Raw genomic sequence first — 14,599 nt, 5'->3', positions numbered from 1 at the left:
AGAAATGACCAATAAATACATTTTTTAAAATGTTCAACATCATTGGCCATTACAGAAATGCAAAATAAAACAACCCTGAGATTGCATCTTATCCTGGAAAGAAGGGCCATCATCAGGAAATCAAATAATAACAAATGCTAGAGAGGCTCTGGTAAAAAGGAACACTACTATACTGTCATTAGGAATGTAAACAAGTACAACCGCTATGGAAGTCAGTATAAAGATTCCTCAAAATCTAAAAGTAGAAATTCCCTTAGAATTCCCCTTTTAGGGATCTTCCCCTTTTAGGTATCTTCCCAAAAGAGTTAAAGACATGATATTATAGCAATACATGCATATCCATGTTTCTAGCAGCACAATTCATAACAGCTAAGTCTTGGAAGTAGCCTATATGCCCATCAACAGATGAATGGATAAAGAAAATGTGGCATTGTACACCACAAATTACTACGTTGCCATAAAGAAGGATAAACTTGAATCATTTGTAGGAAAGTGGATGCACCTTGAAACCACAATGTTAAGTGAAATAAGTCAGACACACAAGCTGAAACACTGTGTAGTTTGAGAAACCCAAAATATAAATAAAGTGCAAAATATAAGATAGATAATAGAAAATAGGAAGACAGACCTTTTGTGAATGGAAGAGGGACCAAGAGATTGGGGGAGAGGGAGAAGATAAAAAACATTAAGATATGTTTTATATATATACCAATTGCCCTCAATGAATATAATGATTATGTACTAGAAGCATGTATTGGTAAAAAATTTTAAAAAATAAAGTTAGACCCAATACTGTATAAAAATATTTACTCAAAATGGTTCAAAGAAGGGAAAATATACATATATGTATACAGAAGAATGGCTGGGATAATTGTACTCCTAATGTCTAATGGTTTATTGAAAGGAACAGTTAATGCTTTATTTATTTTTTGACCAATATTGCATGCTTATATCTGGTAATCTGAAAAACTAATTTGAAAACAACCATATGCAACATAACGACCATTGTTGAATTCCTATCATCTTGTTTGGTGAAACTCTGTATCATATATAATTTTTTGTTTTTATTTTTTATTCTCTTTAATGGTTTGATTAATCTTACATTCTGACTTCTGGTAATCTGACCAACTTCAATGAAGATAAAAATATGTACTACAACAACCACTGTTAATCCTTATCATTTTGTTCTGAAACCCTGTATCATTCTCATTGCTTTTGCTTTGTTTTGTTCTTGTCTATGTTGTTGTCATTTTGCTATTGTTCTTTTTTTTTAATTCTCTTTAAAATGAAAAAAAAAATTTAAAATGGATCAAAGACCTAAACATTTGCACCAAACTGTAAGACTCTTAGAAGAAAACACAGGGTCAACCTCTGTGACCTTAATTTTGGCAAAAGACTCTTAGACATGACATTAAAAGCATCAGCAGTGAAAGAAAAAAATAAATTGGATTGGAGCCAGGGATGTAACTCAGAAGCACAGTATCTGCCTAGCAAGCATGAGACCCTGAGTTCAATTCCTGGTACCAAAAAATAATAATAATAATAAAATGAAATACATTGAATTTATCAAAATTAAAAACTCATGTTTCACAACCCAAATGCCCCTTAACTGAGGAATAGATAAAAAAGATGTGGTCTTTTTATACAGTGGGATACTGTTCAGCTATAAAGATAAACTGAAGACTTCTATAGGTAAATGGATGCAACTTGAAACCATACTCATAAGTTAAATAAATCAGACTCACATGTGCAAACACTGTATTGTCTCCTTAGTATGAGAAGTTGAAAGAGTAAATAAGATCCAAAGTGTTCAAGAGATATTGCAAGATGGGAAGAAACTGTTCAAAGGGAAAGAGAAACTGGATGGGGAAAAGGAGAAAAGAAGGAAGGGAAAAGCAAAAAAAGAAAAATATATATATAAGGACAGTTAAGATAGTTATACTACTAATTTCTCTTAGTTCATTGAAAAGAAAGGTTGTGCTAATATTGTTTGGATAGTTATATGCCTATATCTTGTACACTGAGTAACTAACTTAAAAATAATGTGCAATGTATTAGCCATTGTTACCCTCCTACTATCTTGTGTGAAATTTTGTGGGTTTTTTCTCTTTAAAATCAAAAAAAAACTCATGTTTCAAAGGACACATTGACTGGAAAGCCAATCCATAGAATAGGAGTAATTCTTACAAATCATGCATCTGATAAGGGACTTGTATTCAAATATATAAAGAATGCTTACAACTCAATGATAAAAAGGCAACCAATTTTTAAATAATCAAAAAAAATGAACAGATATTTCCACAATCAAGATATGTGAATGACCAAGAAATACATGAAAAGGCACTCAACATCAGTGATGAGGGAAATGCAGGTCAAAATCATAATGAGATATACTACCTTATACCTGCAGATGATGGGAAGGGTGTGGGAAAACTGGAACCATCATAATTACAAGTGGGGCAGGTGGGAATGTCAAATGGTGCAAGTACTTTGAAGAACTGTCAATTCTTTAAGCAATTAAACTTACATCCACCATGTAACTCAGAAAAAATATATCTGTGCAAAAGGAAGTAGGTACTATATGTAAAATTATATAGATGGACTACAGTGAGAAAATATTTCATTATCATATTATTTTCTTGCCATAAAGAGTGAGTTTTAAATAAAACATGTGCAATGAGAATTTCTTCTTAACAAATCAAAGAATTAAAAGAGCAACCAAGAAGGTATCATTGTGGAGAGAAACGTAGGTAGCTGCCTATGGCAGAGGGGTCACAAAAGCATTTCTATGGGCACGAGCCAGCACCCTGCAATGAAATGACAGGTGCCATCAGACGTGCTCATCCAGGCAGCAAGCATCTCTTCCATTACCTGCTTTAGAAGTAACAAGCTGCAGCACAAGAGGTCGTCTTGTCACAATGCCTGACCCTCGAGGAAGAAAGTCCCTGAAAAGATAAGAAATAACAGATTAAGTCATTCAGAAATTCTGATCATCTATAAATGTGTAAGTTGAGGTCTACAGTAATTGTTCTAATTCCTAATCTTTCAATGTATCATCTAAAGAAGGCTAGATCCAGGTATAAAGGAAGCATCCACAAAGTTTGATAAAGGAGGAGGGCCGTATATGGAGTATAGACCCATTATTATCATAATGACTTCATGGAATATATCATTCACCTACACCTGTTTTATTTTGCTGGAGTCAATAAAAACTTGCATTAAGATTTTATATTTATCATTTTCATTGTCAGAGAATCAGCATTAATACAGATATTTGATGTTGAAATTAACCTTAAACTTGATTTTAAAACATCAGTACCCTCTGTGGCTTCAAGGTCACTATTAGCAGCATCAAATTGACCATTACTAAGAGATTACTTTGTTTTGAAATGTCCTGAAGCTTTTCCTCAATAAAGGGACACATAAAATGTGGGGTCAAGTGGTGACAAATCTTGTGTCTATAGAAATGACATGAGAAAAAAATATTACAACTTGAGTTTTGTTTCTTCCCGTTTTTGATAAATGGTAGTTTCTAGGCGTGTTAATATACCCTGCACCAATAAAACTGCAGAAAAGAAAGCATTATAAAAAATTTCACTGGCAATGCCAAAGAAGTCATTACTAATTCTACAATGCCAAAGAATTTGTAAACATACCAGTAACACAGTTTTTAAGCACATTTACAATGCCTCACAAATTTGGGAGGAATCATCATAGAACTTACTTCAAAATAAACTTTTTGCTCAAAGGCAGTGTTCTTCAAAAGTAGTTCCAGGACCACCAGGAAGTATTACAACCCCAGACACCCAGGACCTATCCTGAACCTACAGATCTGATAACAGTGGTGTACACTTTACTGTAAGTGCTGTAAAAAAATTTCAACACTGAAGAGATCTTAATGAATGAAATATGCAAAGGCCAGAGAAAACACTAAAACTCAAGCTTTTGGTTGCACTGATAGGATGGTACAGAAACCAAATCAAGCAAAATTTTACCCTCATCTGTTTTATTTTGCAAGTGCCAAAGTATATTCTGAGAGATGAAATAGTACTGGACAGCCCTTAAACTAAACTAATGACTTGCTTCTTAATTCTGACTGCTCAAGTTCAAGTAGATTATTACTGTAAACAACTGAAATAGAACAGTGAAGCATAGATTTGTGTTTGTTTTAAAATATGCCACTTGAAGTAAAAAGTATTATTTATTTCAAAAAATTCAATGAGAAATTCAGAAATGGCAAGAGATGCTGTGGAAATCACCCCATGCTAGGTATTCATGGTGAGCACCAGAGTTTGAAGTCTGATCAGAAGATAATGACATGAACATAGAAAATTTTAAAGACACAGGGAGAGAAAAACTACCCTGGAATTTAGAGAAAGGAGAGAGCAACATTCTCCTTATAATGGTGTTTTGAATATAGCTGAAAAGGTATGTAGCTACATATTCTTTCAGCATTTTCCAGGAGCTATATTAGAATAGTTGTTAATTTAGATGGTTTCAATAATCATTTTAAAATTTAATTAAAAATGAACAAAGCCTCTATTCTGTGCCTATAGCCAAAAAGGAAAAGGTTGATTTGAAAATCAAAATGAATGAAATGAACACAAAAGAAAACCCCAGGGTAAAGAGCTGGAGAGAATTTGAGCTGTCATGGGAGAGGTTTCAGGATGTTTAGATATCAAAGAGAAGTAAAAGGTTTTAAATGCTTGAATAATGTCATTTAGCAAATCAAATATTACATATATAATGTTTTTAAACAAAAAAAGAGGAAGGAAGGAAGGCAGGAAGGAAGGAAGGAAGGGAGGGAGGAAGGAAGGGAGGGAGGAAGGAAGGGAGGAAGGGAGGAAATTAAGGGGAAGGAAGCCTTGGGGGAGGAGAGGGGAGGGAGGAAGGGAGGAAGGGAGGGAGCAAGGGAGGGAGGGAGGGAGGGAGGAAGAGGGGGAGGAGCTTAGTTACTGTACACCCTCATGCTGGGACCTATTTCCACTCATCCTTGTGGCTACACATTTATGACACAGACTTAGTAGCTGTTTCTCTGAATATTATTAACGTAAAGCAGAATGTATCTAATATTTTAAATAGCAAATAATTATCATAAATCTCAATGAAAAAATAAACCCAAGGTGCTGGGATGTGGCTCAGTAGTTCAACCTTTGCCAAGCATGCACAAGGCCCTGGGTTTGATTCCAGCACTAGAAAAAAAAAGTAAATAAAAAGTAAGCCCATAGATACCGCGAATGCTTTTCTGCTTTTTAACTTAGCAAGCAGAACTTTGCAGTAAGAGTTAAGCGGATCCGAGTATGCGACCTCATGCTTACATTTACTGGCTTCCTTTGTAGCTCTCACCCACCTACCACCAGTGTATACATTTTTGCCAGCACTGAAAAGATCAGGTAACCAAATCTTACTATTCAGACATCTTTCCTGCTTCATGGGAGTCTCCAATATGCAGCAAAGCACTACAGAGTTTCCCTCTAGTGAAAAGTAAGCAGCTGATCTGGCATCCTGGAAATCCATTTCATTCTGATGACCCGGGGGGAAAAAAAAAACACCGTAGGCCTAGTATATTCCTGTGGTAGGAGGGGATGAATGAGCCCTCAAGTGAGAGTCAGGGAATGTCCCTTTTGAACAGCAAAGGAAGATGGGCAAAATTCTCTCCAAACCTAGGTTTATTTTACTAATAACCTCAGAAACCTAACTATAGCCCAAACTGTATGGCTCAAATGCAATACAACATACAAGCACCATAGAAATCATTACTGCTATTATGGTTATGATACAGCCAGAGTGATTCCCTGATACTGAAACATTCTCCTACCAAAATACTACACAAAACAAGGCAACAAAAGAAATTATATATCATATTTTGACAATTCACGGGTGGAATGTGGGGATGAGAGGCCACAGATCCCCCTGAACGGTCCTCTTGGTGTTGACCGGCAGTCATGGTTTGGAAAGCTCAGGTCCTCCTCCCTGACTCCGCCGACGCCATGCCCAGGTGCAAACACAAGCAAGCTTGAATAATTCATTAGCCACTGGGTGCAATCAACTACTTGAATGTTATTATTTCCTCTGCAATAGGTGATTAGTTTTCTCCCATCAGCATATCTCATGGGAAAATTACTACATTCACGGAGGAAAAATGACTGCACCTTTAGTATTACTTTACATAGAGGCTACACATTTTCTCTAAATTTATGGTCTAATACATACACATGTATGCAGATGAGGAGTCACAGACCCCATTTAAACCGTAAACCATCCCTTACATCCACACCCATATGTCATTTTCCTCCCAGTGAGCCTTCAAGGAAGACTGAGAAGAGTAATTTGAAGACTACATGTTATTAAATAGATTCCAGTCTATTACATGAGTGCCTTATTTGTGGCACTGTACAGATCTCAGATCTCAGAGCAGAAAGACAGATCTCAGGACAGAAACATGGCTTTCCTCTCTGCCATATAGAGCTACAACTCAAATGCCTTTCTTGTCCCTCTCAACCTCCTCAATAAAGCGCCAAGCTACAGTCCTAACCGCTGTTCTCCAGGCCATAAGTGAACATTATTTTATAGCTTCCTTACCCATAGACAAGAAGTACAGAACACTTTTCACAGTGTGGTCTAAATACTAGCTTGACAACCTCTCTTACTGGCTCCTCCAGAGACTTAGTTTTTAAGAAATGTTATTATTGCTCCACTAAGAAAAGGTTTAATTTGGAAGACTGAAAAAGGAGAGCACACTTGCTATACCAATAAACTGTAAAGAATTTCCTCCTTAGAAGCAAAGAAAATAACTGTAGAGATGCTTTCTTCAATATTGATGTAAGTGATCATTAACCAGATGATCTGCTCAATAAATAAATGTTTAACAACTGCCTATGACCGAAGATGGGATGCATAACTCATACTTTCCTAGAAATTAATTCATATATCTGATTCACTCAGAGATAATTAAGCTCAGTCTCAGAGGAGGATGACATGCAAATGATTATAATAAACATGACAGGTGCTATGGATAAGCTCTACACGAAGTACGTTATAAACTGAGAGCAAAGAACATGTCTTCCATTTGGATGACCTGCCAGAAACAATTTTAGAGAAGAATCATGAGAGAAGAGGCATTTCACAGAGAATTTCAATATTCCAAGACACGGAAAATTAAAGGAGCACAGATTGCTCAGGAAGTGTAAATATTAAAGAAAGGTCAGAGCTGGACAGGGAAGAAAGCAGGTACAGACCTTAGGAGCCTTCACTTGTAACTGTATTTGTTTTCAAGGAGAACAGGAAGGCACTGAAGTGTTTTAAGAGATCATATCTGCATTTCAGAAAAATGATTGAGAACTAGATGGAGAATGTCAAGATGAGGGAAAGATCTAAGATAGGAAGACTAGTCGCTGGGCAATTTAGGTCATTTGGGGTAAGGACAAGAAAAGTTAAGTCCAAGGTACTAATAGTGATGGGAAGATTATGATAGGATTCAATGACTGTTTTCACGTGGAATATAGAAATGTAAAAGAGTTCAAATAAATCTCACATTTCTGGTTTGGGTAAATGGTTGAACAGTGGTTCACAAACCACAACAGGAAATATGGGAAGATTTGACCACAGCTACTATTCATATAGTGTTGACCATAATCTATTACACACACACACAAACTTGATCCCATAATGCTCCTCTGATGTAGTTACCATTGTTATTCTCATACTATAGATGAGGAAATAGGCCTATAAAATTCACACCATTTGCACCCTCCAACTCAATTTGGACAGTGCTGAAAAGACCTTAACATCACTTTGTGGCTTTAAATCATTAAATGACTTCTTCTTGTCTTCAGCATGAAATCCAGATCTTAACATCACATACAATATGTTGTTTTTTAACACTTCCTCCAGAGAAACTTTGCATCAGAGGTATAAGATCCTTCACAATTCATTTGACCTTTTATTTCAACAAATATGCGTTAAATGTCTGCTACATTCTAAAAACGTCTTTATGCATCTTTGTGAAATATAACTGTAAACAATGCAGAAAAAAATCCCTGCCCTCTAGTGGACATCTCTGTGTGCACCTGCACTCTCAGGCTAGGTGCGTCAGGATACCCACACCCCCTGGGATAAATTCCCCACACACCTCCCTCTAAGCAACTCCTATTTAACCTTCAACACTCAGTTCCGTATCAGCATTTCCAGGAGTGTTCACTGAGATCCTCTGATACATGCCTCTCTCTAAGCTCTCAGCATATACTGGTCCATTTAGATTGTCTCTGTGCCCCTTGCGTGTTCACCCAGTGTCCATTTCAGTATCCAGCTATCAGATACATTAAACACTTTCTGCCTACCCATTCAGGAAGATTCCTCACTGCTCTATATATTTATCACACAGCAGGGGAACATTCTCATAACTAATTCTTCAACTCGTAAAGAGCTAAGTGACATTATATAGAGAGAAGAAACAAACAAGATGATTTTCAATTTATCAAAAATTTGCTGAAGTCATTTACCTTAATATTTTTATTATGAACATTTAAGATCCAAAAGTACTCACCAAAGTGCAAAATACAGAATACCATGTATGTGGGCTAATATTATTGACTCTGTCTAAAGACACAGAATGGAATTTCAAGGAAGACATTATCTAAAATATAATCTTACAGTGAATACTTTTAAAATTTTGTGCTTAAAAAGAAAAAAAAAAAACTTCTTTTAAAATTTGATCTTCCAACTATCATTTCCTGTGCTCTGAAATAGTACCTGTGGAATTACAATCTCAAAAGACTAATACAAAAAATAAAAATAGTGAAAAAAGAAGAGAGACAGGGAAAGAGAGAAAGAAGGAAGATAAAGGGAGACAAAGAGACAGGCACAGAAGCAAAGACAGACAGACAGATGGATGACTACCAAACACGCCCACCCCCCTTCCCTGAGCAGCACTGAGGTCATGGACTTGATTCCACCCCTGAATACAATGGTGCTGTCAAAGTGGCTCTGTGCTTGTGTGCCTTAATCCCGGAGTCTTGCCAACCATTACAATGCCACTCTAATTGCCGAAGGAAGTGATTATGCCAAGATCCACAGATTTAATTAGAAAATTTCCAGTTCAGATTCCTTTTACCCACTTTATTACTGGTATACGCTAAGAACATTAGCACATACAGACTTCTAAAAGATTACATTTTGTTGCTACCAGTTACTCTGTAATTTGAGTATTCTGTACCAACATCATTTTGTTTGAAAAACAGTTACAAAATCAAATAAGGAGACTAAATGGGGACTAGGAGAGGGGAAGGGGGAGTAAAAAGAATTACGATGTGTTATGTACATGTACCAGCTCCTCCTGGTAAATGTAATCATTATGTACTAATAAAAAATAAACAATCCAATTACAGGGAACTTGTTTGTTCATTAACATGTAATAAATTTAATATTTATCCACAAAACTCAAAATTTCAAAGCAATATATTTTCATTAAGCCTAATTAATCAGTAACTGATGGTTCCCACAGAAACATTTAGAATGCAAATGTTTCTGAATCAGAGGTCTAGAAACTGAATGGAGAAAACAATTCTCAAATTTATAAATACTGTGTACTCTCCCCCTCAAGAAATAGTTACTCAAAGTATCAATTTGTCCAACAGATTAATAAGACCTGGCACAAAAAAAGAGTCCCTTATCATTCACTTTATTCTAAGTTACAAATTATACTATATCCTGGTTAGCTGCCATGAAAATAAATGGCAAAAAAGACTAATAAGAAGAGTGCTCAGTGCCTATACAGTGTGCATTTTCCTTTCCTTCTTCTAAATAAAATCACAGTTTTACTAGGCATGGTAATGTGCCCAATTTGAATAAGTAAATATGTCAACCTGCATTGCTTAGCCTCATTTACAAGTGGGATACAACATGACTACATTCCACAGTAAGATGTCAGTAGAAATTGAGTGACATCGGGATAGTTCTTTTCAAAGGCTCTAATTTCACAGATGTATGCCATTTGCCCTTCATCTCCTTTCTTCTCCTTGTCAGTTAAACATGATAGAACCACAGCCCCCATCTTAGCATCACAAGGGAATCATGCTGTTAAAGCTATGAGCCAAAGATGGCTGAACAAAAAAGGAGCCTAAGATAGTGATGTCATTAAAAGTCACTGAAATGAATCTTTATTAAAAAGCCTTATTTGATATTTTCTCATTAAATGTTCCCCTATAAAATTTAATATCACAGATATAATTATATCAATATGTGTGTTGTACCTATATTTGTACTTCAAACATAAAAAAATTTTATTGTTCCCCAAGAACCAATTTTTGCCTTCTTGATGGCAATAGCACCACCACAGAAAATGTGTGCTATAGATAAACAGAGTAAAAGAGGAGAATATTAAGCATTTAGTACTGTTAGCCATACATTCTTAGAGTTCCTTAAAAAAAAAAAGTATGTGGAAAGAACAAAGTCAGATGGTTTGTGTCTCAAATCTCAGTGGATGCCCCTTCCAAGGCTAGAAACTTGGGCAGGGCAAAATGGAACACTCGAGTGGCCTAAGTAAAGAAGGCCAGTCCTAAAGAGGCTGAAAAGCTTCCCTTGCCCCTTTCCCATGATGCCCACAAAGCCCTCAGACCTCGGCACTTTGAAACTGTAGTGACTGAGAAAGGCCCATCTGAGGAAGACCAGGACAACCAGTGAGCAATAGCAGGAGTATAAGAACACAGAGCCGATGACTACAGCAGCCCTTATCTGCACAGCCCACCTCAACCCTTTCCTTACTAAGCCTTCCAGTGAAGAAATGAGGCCTGCTGACTGACCTTGGTCCTGAACATCTGTCACCAGTTCCCTGGCAGGGGAATGGAAGAGAAGAGCATGGGTGAAAGTAGAAGGGAGCTTCCCTAGCCAAGACTGTGTTCTTTTGTATTCACCTTTTCTAGAAATGAAACAGAAGACAGGTATTTAATTGGAAGCAAATAATTACAGGTTGATTTCTCCACCAAACACCATAACATATCCTCCTTATTCCAAAAGAAAGAGAAACTGATTGTGTGGTTAACCTGGAGGGATTTAAATAGATCCTTGGATCTCTTCCCTAACTCTGGAAGACACATTCATTATTCCCTCAAGCAAACTTTCTATTCCTAGAACATTAGAGTAAGTGGCTGATGATTTCACACTAATTTCAGGCCTCTGTTGACTCACCTACTATAGAAACCCCACTCCTAGGATCTTTTCTTTACCCAGCTTACTCATAAGATAGATGTTGCCACAGCCTCCTATAGAAAAATCATCTGAATATGCCAAATAAATTGTAAAAATAATATTTGGTTTTTAGACCACTTTGTATTTTAAAGCTGCAGAGAATATTGAATTAGTAAAAGCAATACCTAGCATATAGTAAGTACAACTGGCTACTATGATCATCATCATTATCCTTTTTAGGAATAATGATTTTCTTGAAATTTGTTCAGTCATTACTCACATTTATTTCTCAAAATAATATATCTCTTTGTCAATGAGTAATGATTACGTTTTGCTAGCCATACGCATTTGGGTTTAGGGTAAACTACATAAAGGCACAGAGTTTATCATATTGTGTGTATATATATATATACATATATTTGGGGGCAGTATAAAAAGGAAAATATATCAAAATAAACATATATAACTTCATCCTTTTCATCTGCTTCTTTGAAAATAGCTAGCTAAAGAATTTATTCTCTGGCAGCTTTCAGTATTGTATTCTACTTCCTTCTACAAGAAAAGGTTAATGCTAAACATGGAATGAACTATTAAACCAACAAAAGAATCAACACAAATTCCAACCACAGTGCACTCAATTCAAATACAGAATGAAATGAACCCCATGGTATCCAGAGTATTCTACATGCGTGTGGCAAGTGTTATTTCTAGCCACTTAAAAGCACCAGTGAAAAGAGCTCAAATACTTAGACAAGAAAAAAACCTCCATTCCCATGAGGAGAGGCATTTATTAGCCCTTAATGGCCTTCTTTCATTGCCTTTCCACTGACGCATCTCTAATTGTTCCAATTATAATTTCAAGTAACAAAACCAGTAATGGTAAAAGCCTATAGTCAAGTGTGAAAAGATGTCTTCAACAGCACAAACTACATACAAAATTGTGTGACAACACGGATTTGTGCAGACAGTACCACAATAAAGAGGGCAGAGGTGGTGTTGAAAATGTACTGGTCAAGAATCAGCTGAACAGTCTGAGTCTCTGCCCTTCATGCACCCGGTGCAGACAGGAGATCCTCACTCAGAAGGCCCATGAACTGCTCACATGGGGCTTCACATTTGGGCCCTTCCTATGCGTGCCCTGCGCCACCTGAGGTGCTAGAGCAGGCAGTCCACAAGCTGCTGGCACCACGGTTCAAGCCTGGGCTTTACTTGCACCCTGACCTCCTGGAGGTCACAGACACAGGTGGTCTGTGATAACCACCAGTACAGCCCGCATCTGGCTCCTGTGCGTGCCCTGAGCTGCATGGAGACATGGAATCAGGTGGTCCACAAACTGTTGACCCTGCAGTTCACGTCTGGGTTCTGCCTGCACCCTGAACTGCTTGGGGACACAGGACCACTGGTCCATGATCCACCAGTGCAGCCTGCTTCTGGGTGATATGCGTGCCGTGAGCTGCGAGAAGACACTGGATCAGACAGTCTGCCATAGCTGACTTCACAGTTCGTGTCTGAGACCTGGTAGAACTAGGTACACTTCACCATCTGCCAGAAGACCCCAAACTAAGCAGCATATCTCAGCGGACACTGACAGGCAAGCCTGATCACCAGGAAAACTAGAGACACTAGTGTCCTTTGCCAAGCTGCCAAGGAAGAGGGAGAGTGGGTGTTCTGCCTCTGGCATCAGACATGACAAGAAAAAGGACTAAAACACAATCTCAGAACTCCACCCCACTCAGAACAAGTCCAGGAAACATCTACGTACAAGAACTTGGTAAATACCTGAAATTGCTGAAATGATTGCAATGAAAATAAAGAAACAACTCCATCTGGCCATAGAAGACATCAGATCAGAAATAATCTCTCAGGCAAAAAATGAAATGACAATAATAAAGAAAGAATTACTCAGCACATCTAAAGAAGAAATATATTTTTTAAAAAAACAGATGAACATAGGAAACAGATGGAAACGTTAAATGAACAATATAGGAATGAACTAGAATGCATGAAACAGACTCAAAGTGACATTCAGGAAATCAAAACTTCCACTGAAAGCTGGAAAAACCCCTTGAATGAAGCCAAAGATAGAATTTCAGATTTTGAAGACAGCATGGCAGCTAGCAATCATGAAAGAAAGGATCTCTTAAAATCAACAAGGAACCAGGAAAAATCAATTCAACAGCTGCAAGACGAGGCAAAGAGGAATAATGTAAGACTAATAGGAGTCAATGAAACAGCAGGAGGCAACACAAATGACATGAAAAGAATATTTGAGAAATAATAGCAAAAAATTTCCCAAGCATGGAAAACAGAATCTTATATACAATAAATGAGGCATATAGAACTCCAACTAGTCATAACCAAAATAAAACTACAACCAGACATATAATAATCAAGATCCCTGATCTCCAGCAAAAGAACAGAGTATTAAAAGCTGTTAGAAAAAAGAAACAGATTACCTGTAGAAGAAAACCCATCAGAATCATGGCAGACTTCTCAACGCAAACCATCCATTCAAGAAGACTTTGTAGGAAATATTACAGGCCTGAGACAAAACAGCATCCAACCAAGACTGATGTATCCTGTCAAGCTATCCTTCAAATTCAATGGAGAAATAAAATACTCCCATGACAAAGAACAACTGAAGAACTTCATCAGTGCCAAACCATCGTTACAAAGACTACTAAAAGATATTCTAGACAGAAAAAAATGACCTCAATTTCAAGAACAACAGTAGAAAGGAACCCTCAAGCAGAGCAAGCAATTCAACAGGTAGAAAAAGTAGGAAACCAACACCAAGTAAATAATGTGACAGTGATAAGCCAACATATAACAGTTATAACCATAAATGTAAATGGCCTCAATTCACCAGTCAAAAGAAACACACTGGCAGAATGGGTTAAGAAACAAAATCCAACAATATGCTGTATACAGGAAACACATTTTACTCAAAAGGAAGTCCATAGACTGAAAGTCAAAGGATGGAAAACAATTCTCCATGCAACAAGAACCCAGAAAAAAGCAGGTGTAGCTATTCTGCTTGCAGACAATGCAAACTTCAAACTGAGAACAATCAAAAGAGATAAAGGTCACTATATACTTGTTAGGGGAAAACTGCAAGAGGAAGTGATAACAATCATAAATATGTATGCACCAAATATGGGAGCACCAAACTAGATAAGACAAATCTTAACACACATGAAAACCCAAATAATTAATAACACTATTGTAATAGGTAACCTCAACACCCATTTGATGACACAAAGAGATCGGTCAACTGGACAAAAAAATCAGAAAAGAAATAACAGGTATTAACCAAACCTGTGAACAAATGGACTTAGTAGATGTACACAGAGTGTTCCACCCCAAAACATCAGAATAGACATTTTTCTCAGCTGCACATGGGACTTTCTCTAAA

The 14,599-nt window shown here is 37.0% G+C and overlaps 1 protein-coding gene across 5 annotated transcripts in view; it reads right to left on the bottom strand.

The window, feature by feature from the left end:
- Dnm3 (dynamin 3) overlaps positions 1-14,599 on the bottom strand; it is a 535,700-nt gene that overhangs the window by 443,124 nt on the left and 77,977 nt on the right. For all 5 annotated transcript variants that reach the window (XM_005374853.2, XM_005374856.2, XM_005374854.2 and 2 more), the window contains exon 2: positions 2,872-2,945. In XM_005374853.2, the coding sequence (XP_005374910.1) occupies positions 2,872-2,945 (74 nt within the window). The remainder of the gene's footprint in view (positions 1-2,871; positions 2,946-14,599) is intronic.

Source organism: Chinchilla lanigera, unplaced genomic scaffold (assembly GCF_000276665.1).
Source record: "Chinchilla lanigera isolate Chin_1 unplaced genomic scaffold, ChiLan1.0 scaffold00005, whole genome shotgun sequence".
In the NCBI taxonomy this organism is placed as follows: domain Eukaryota; kingdom Metazoa; phylum Chordata; class Mammalia; order Rodentia; family Chinchillidae; genus Chinchilla; species Chinchilla lanigera.
The sequence above is the reverse complement of the archived record's forward strand: the minus strand, read 5'-3'. Positions and strand labels throughout refer to the sequence as shown.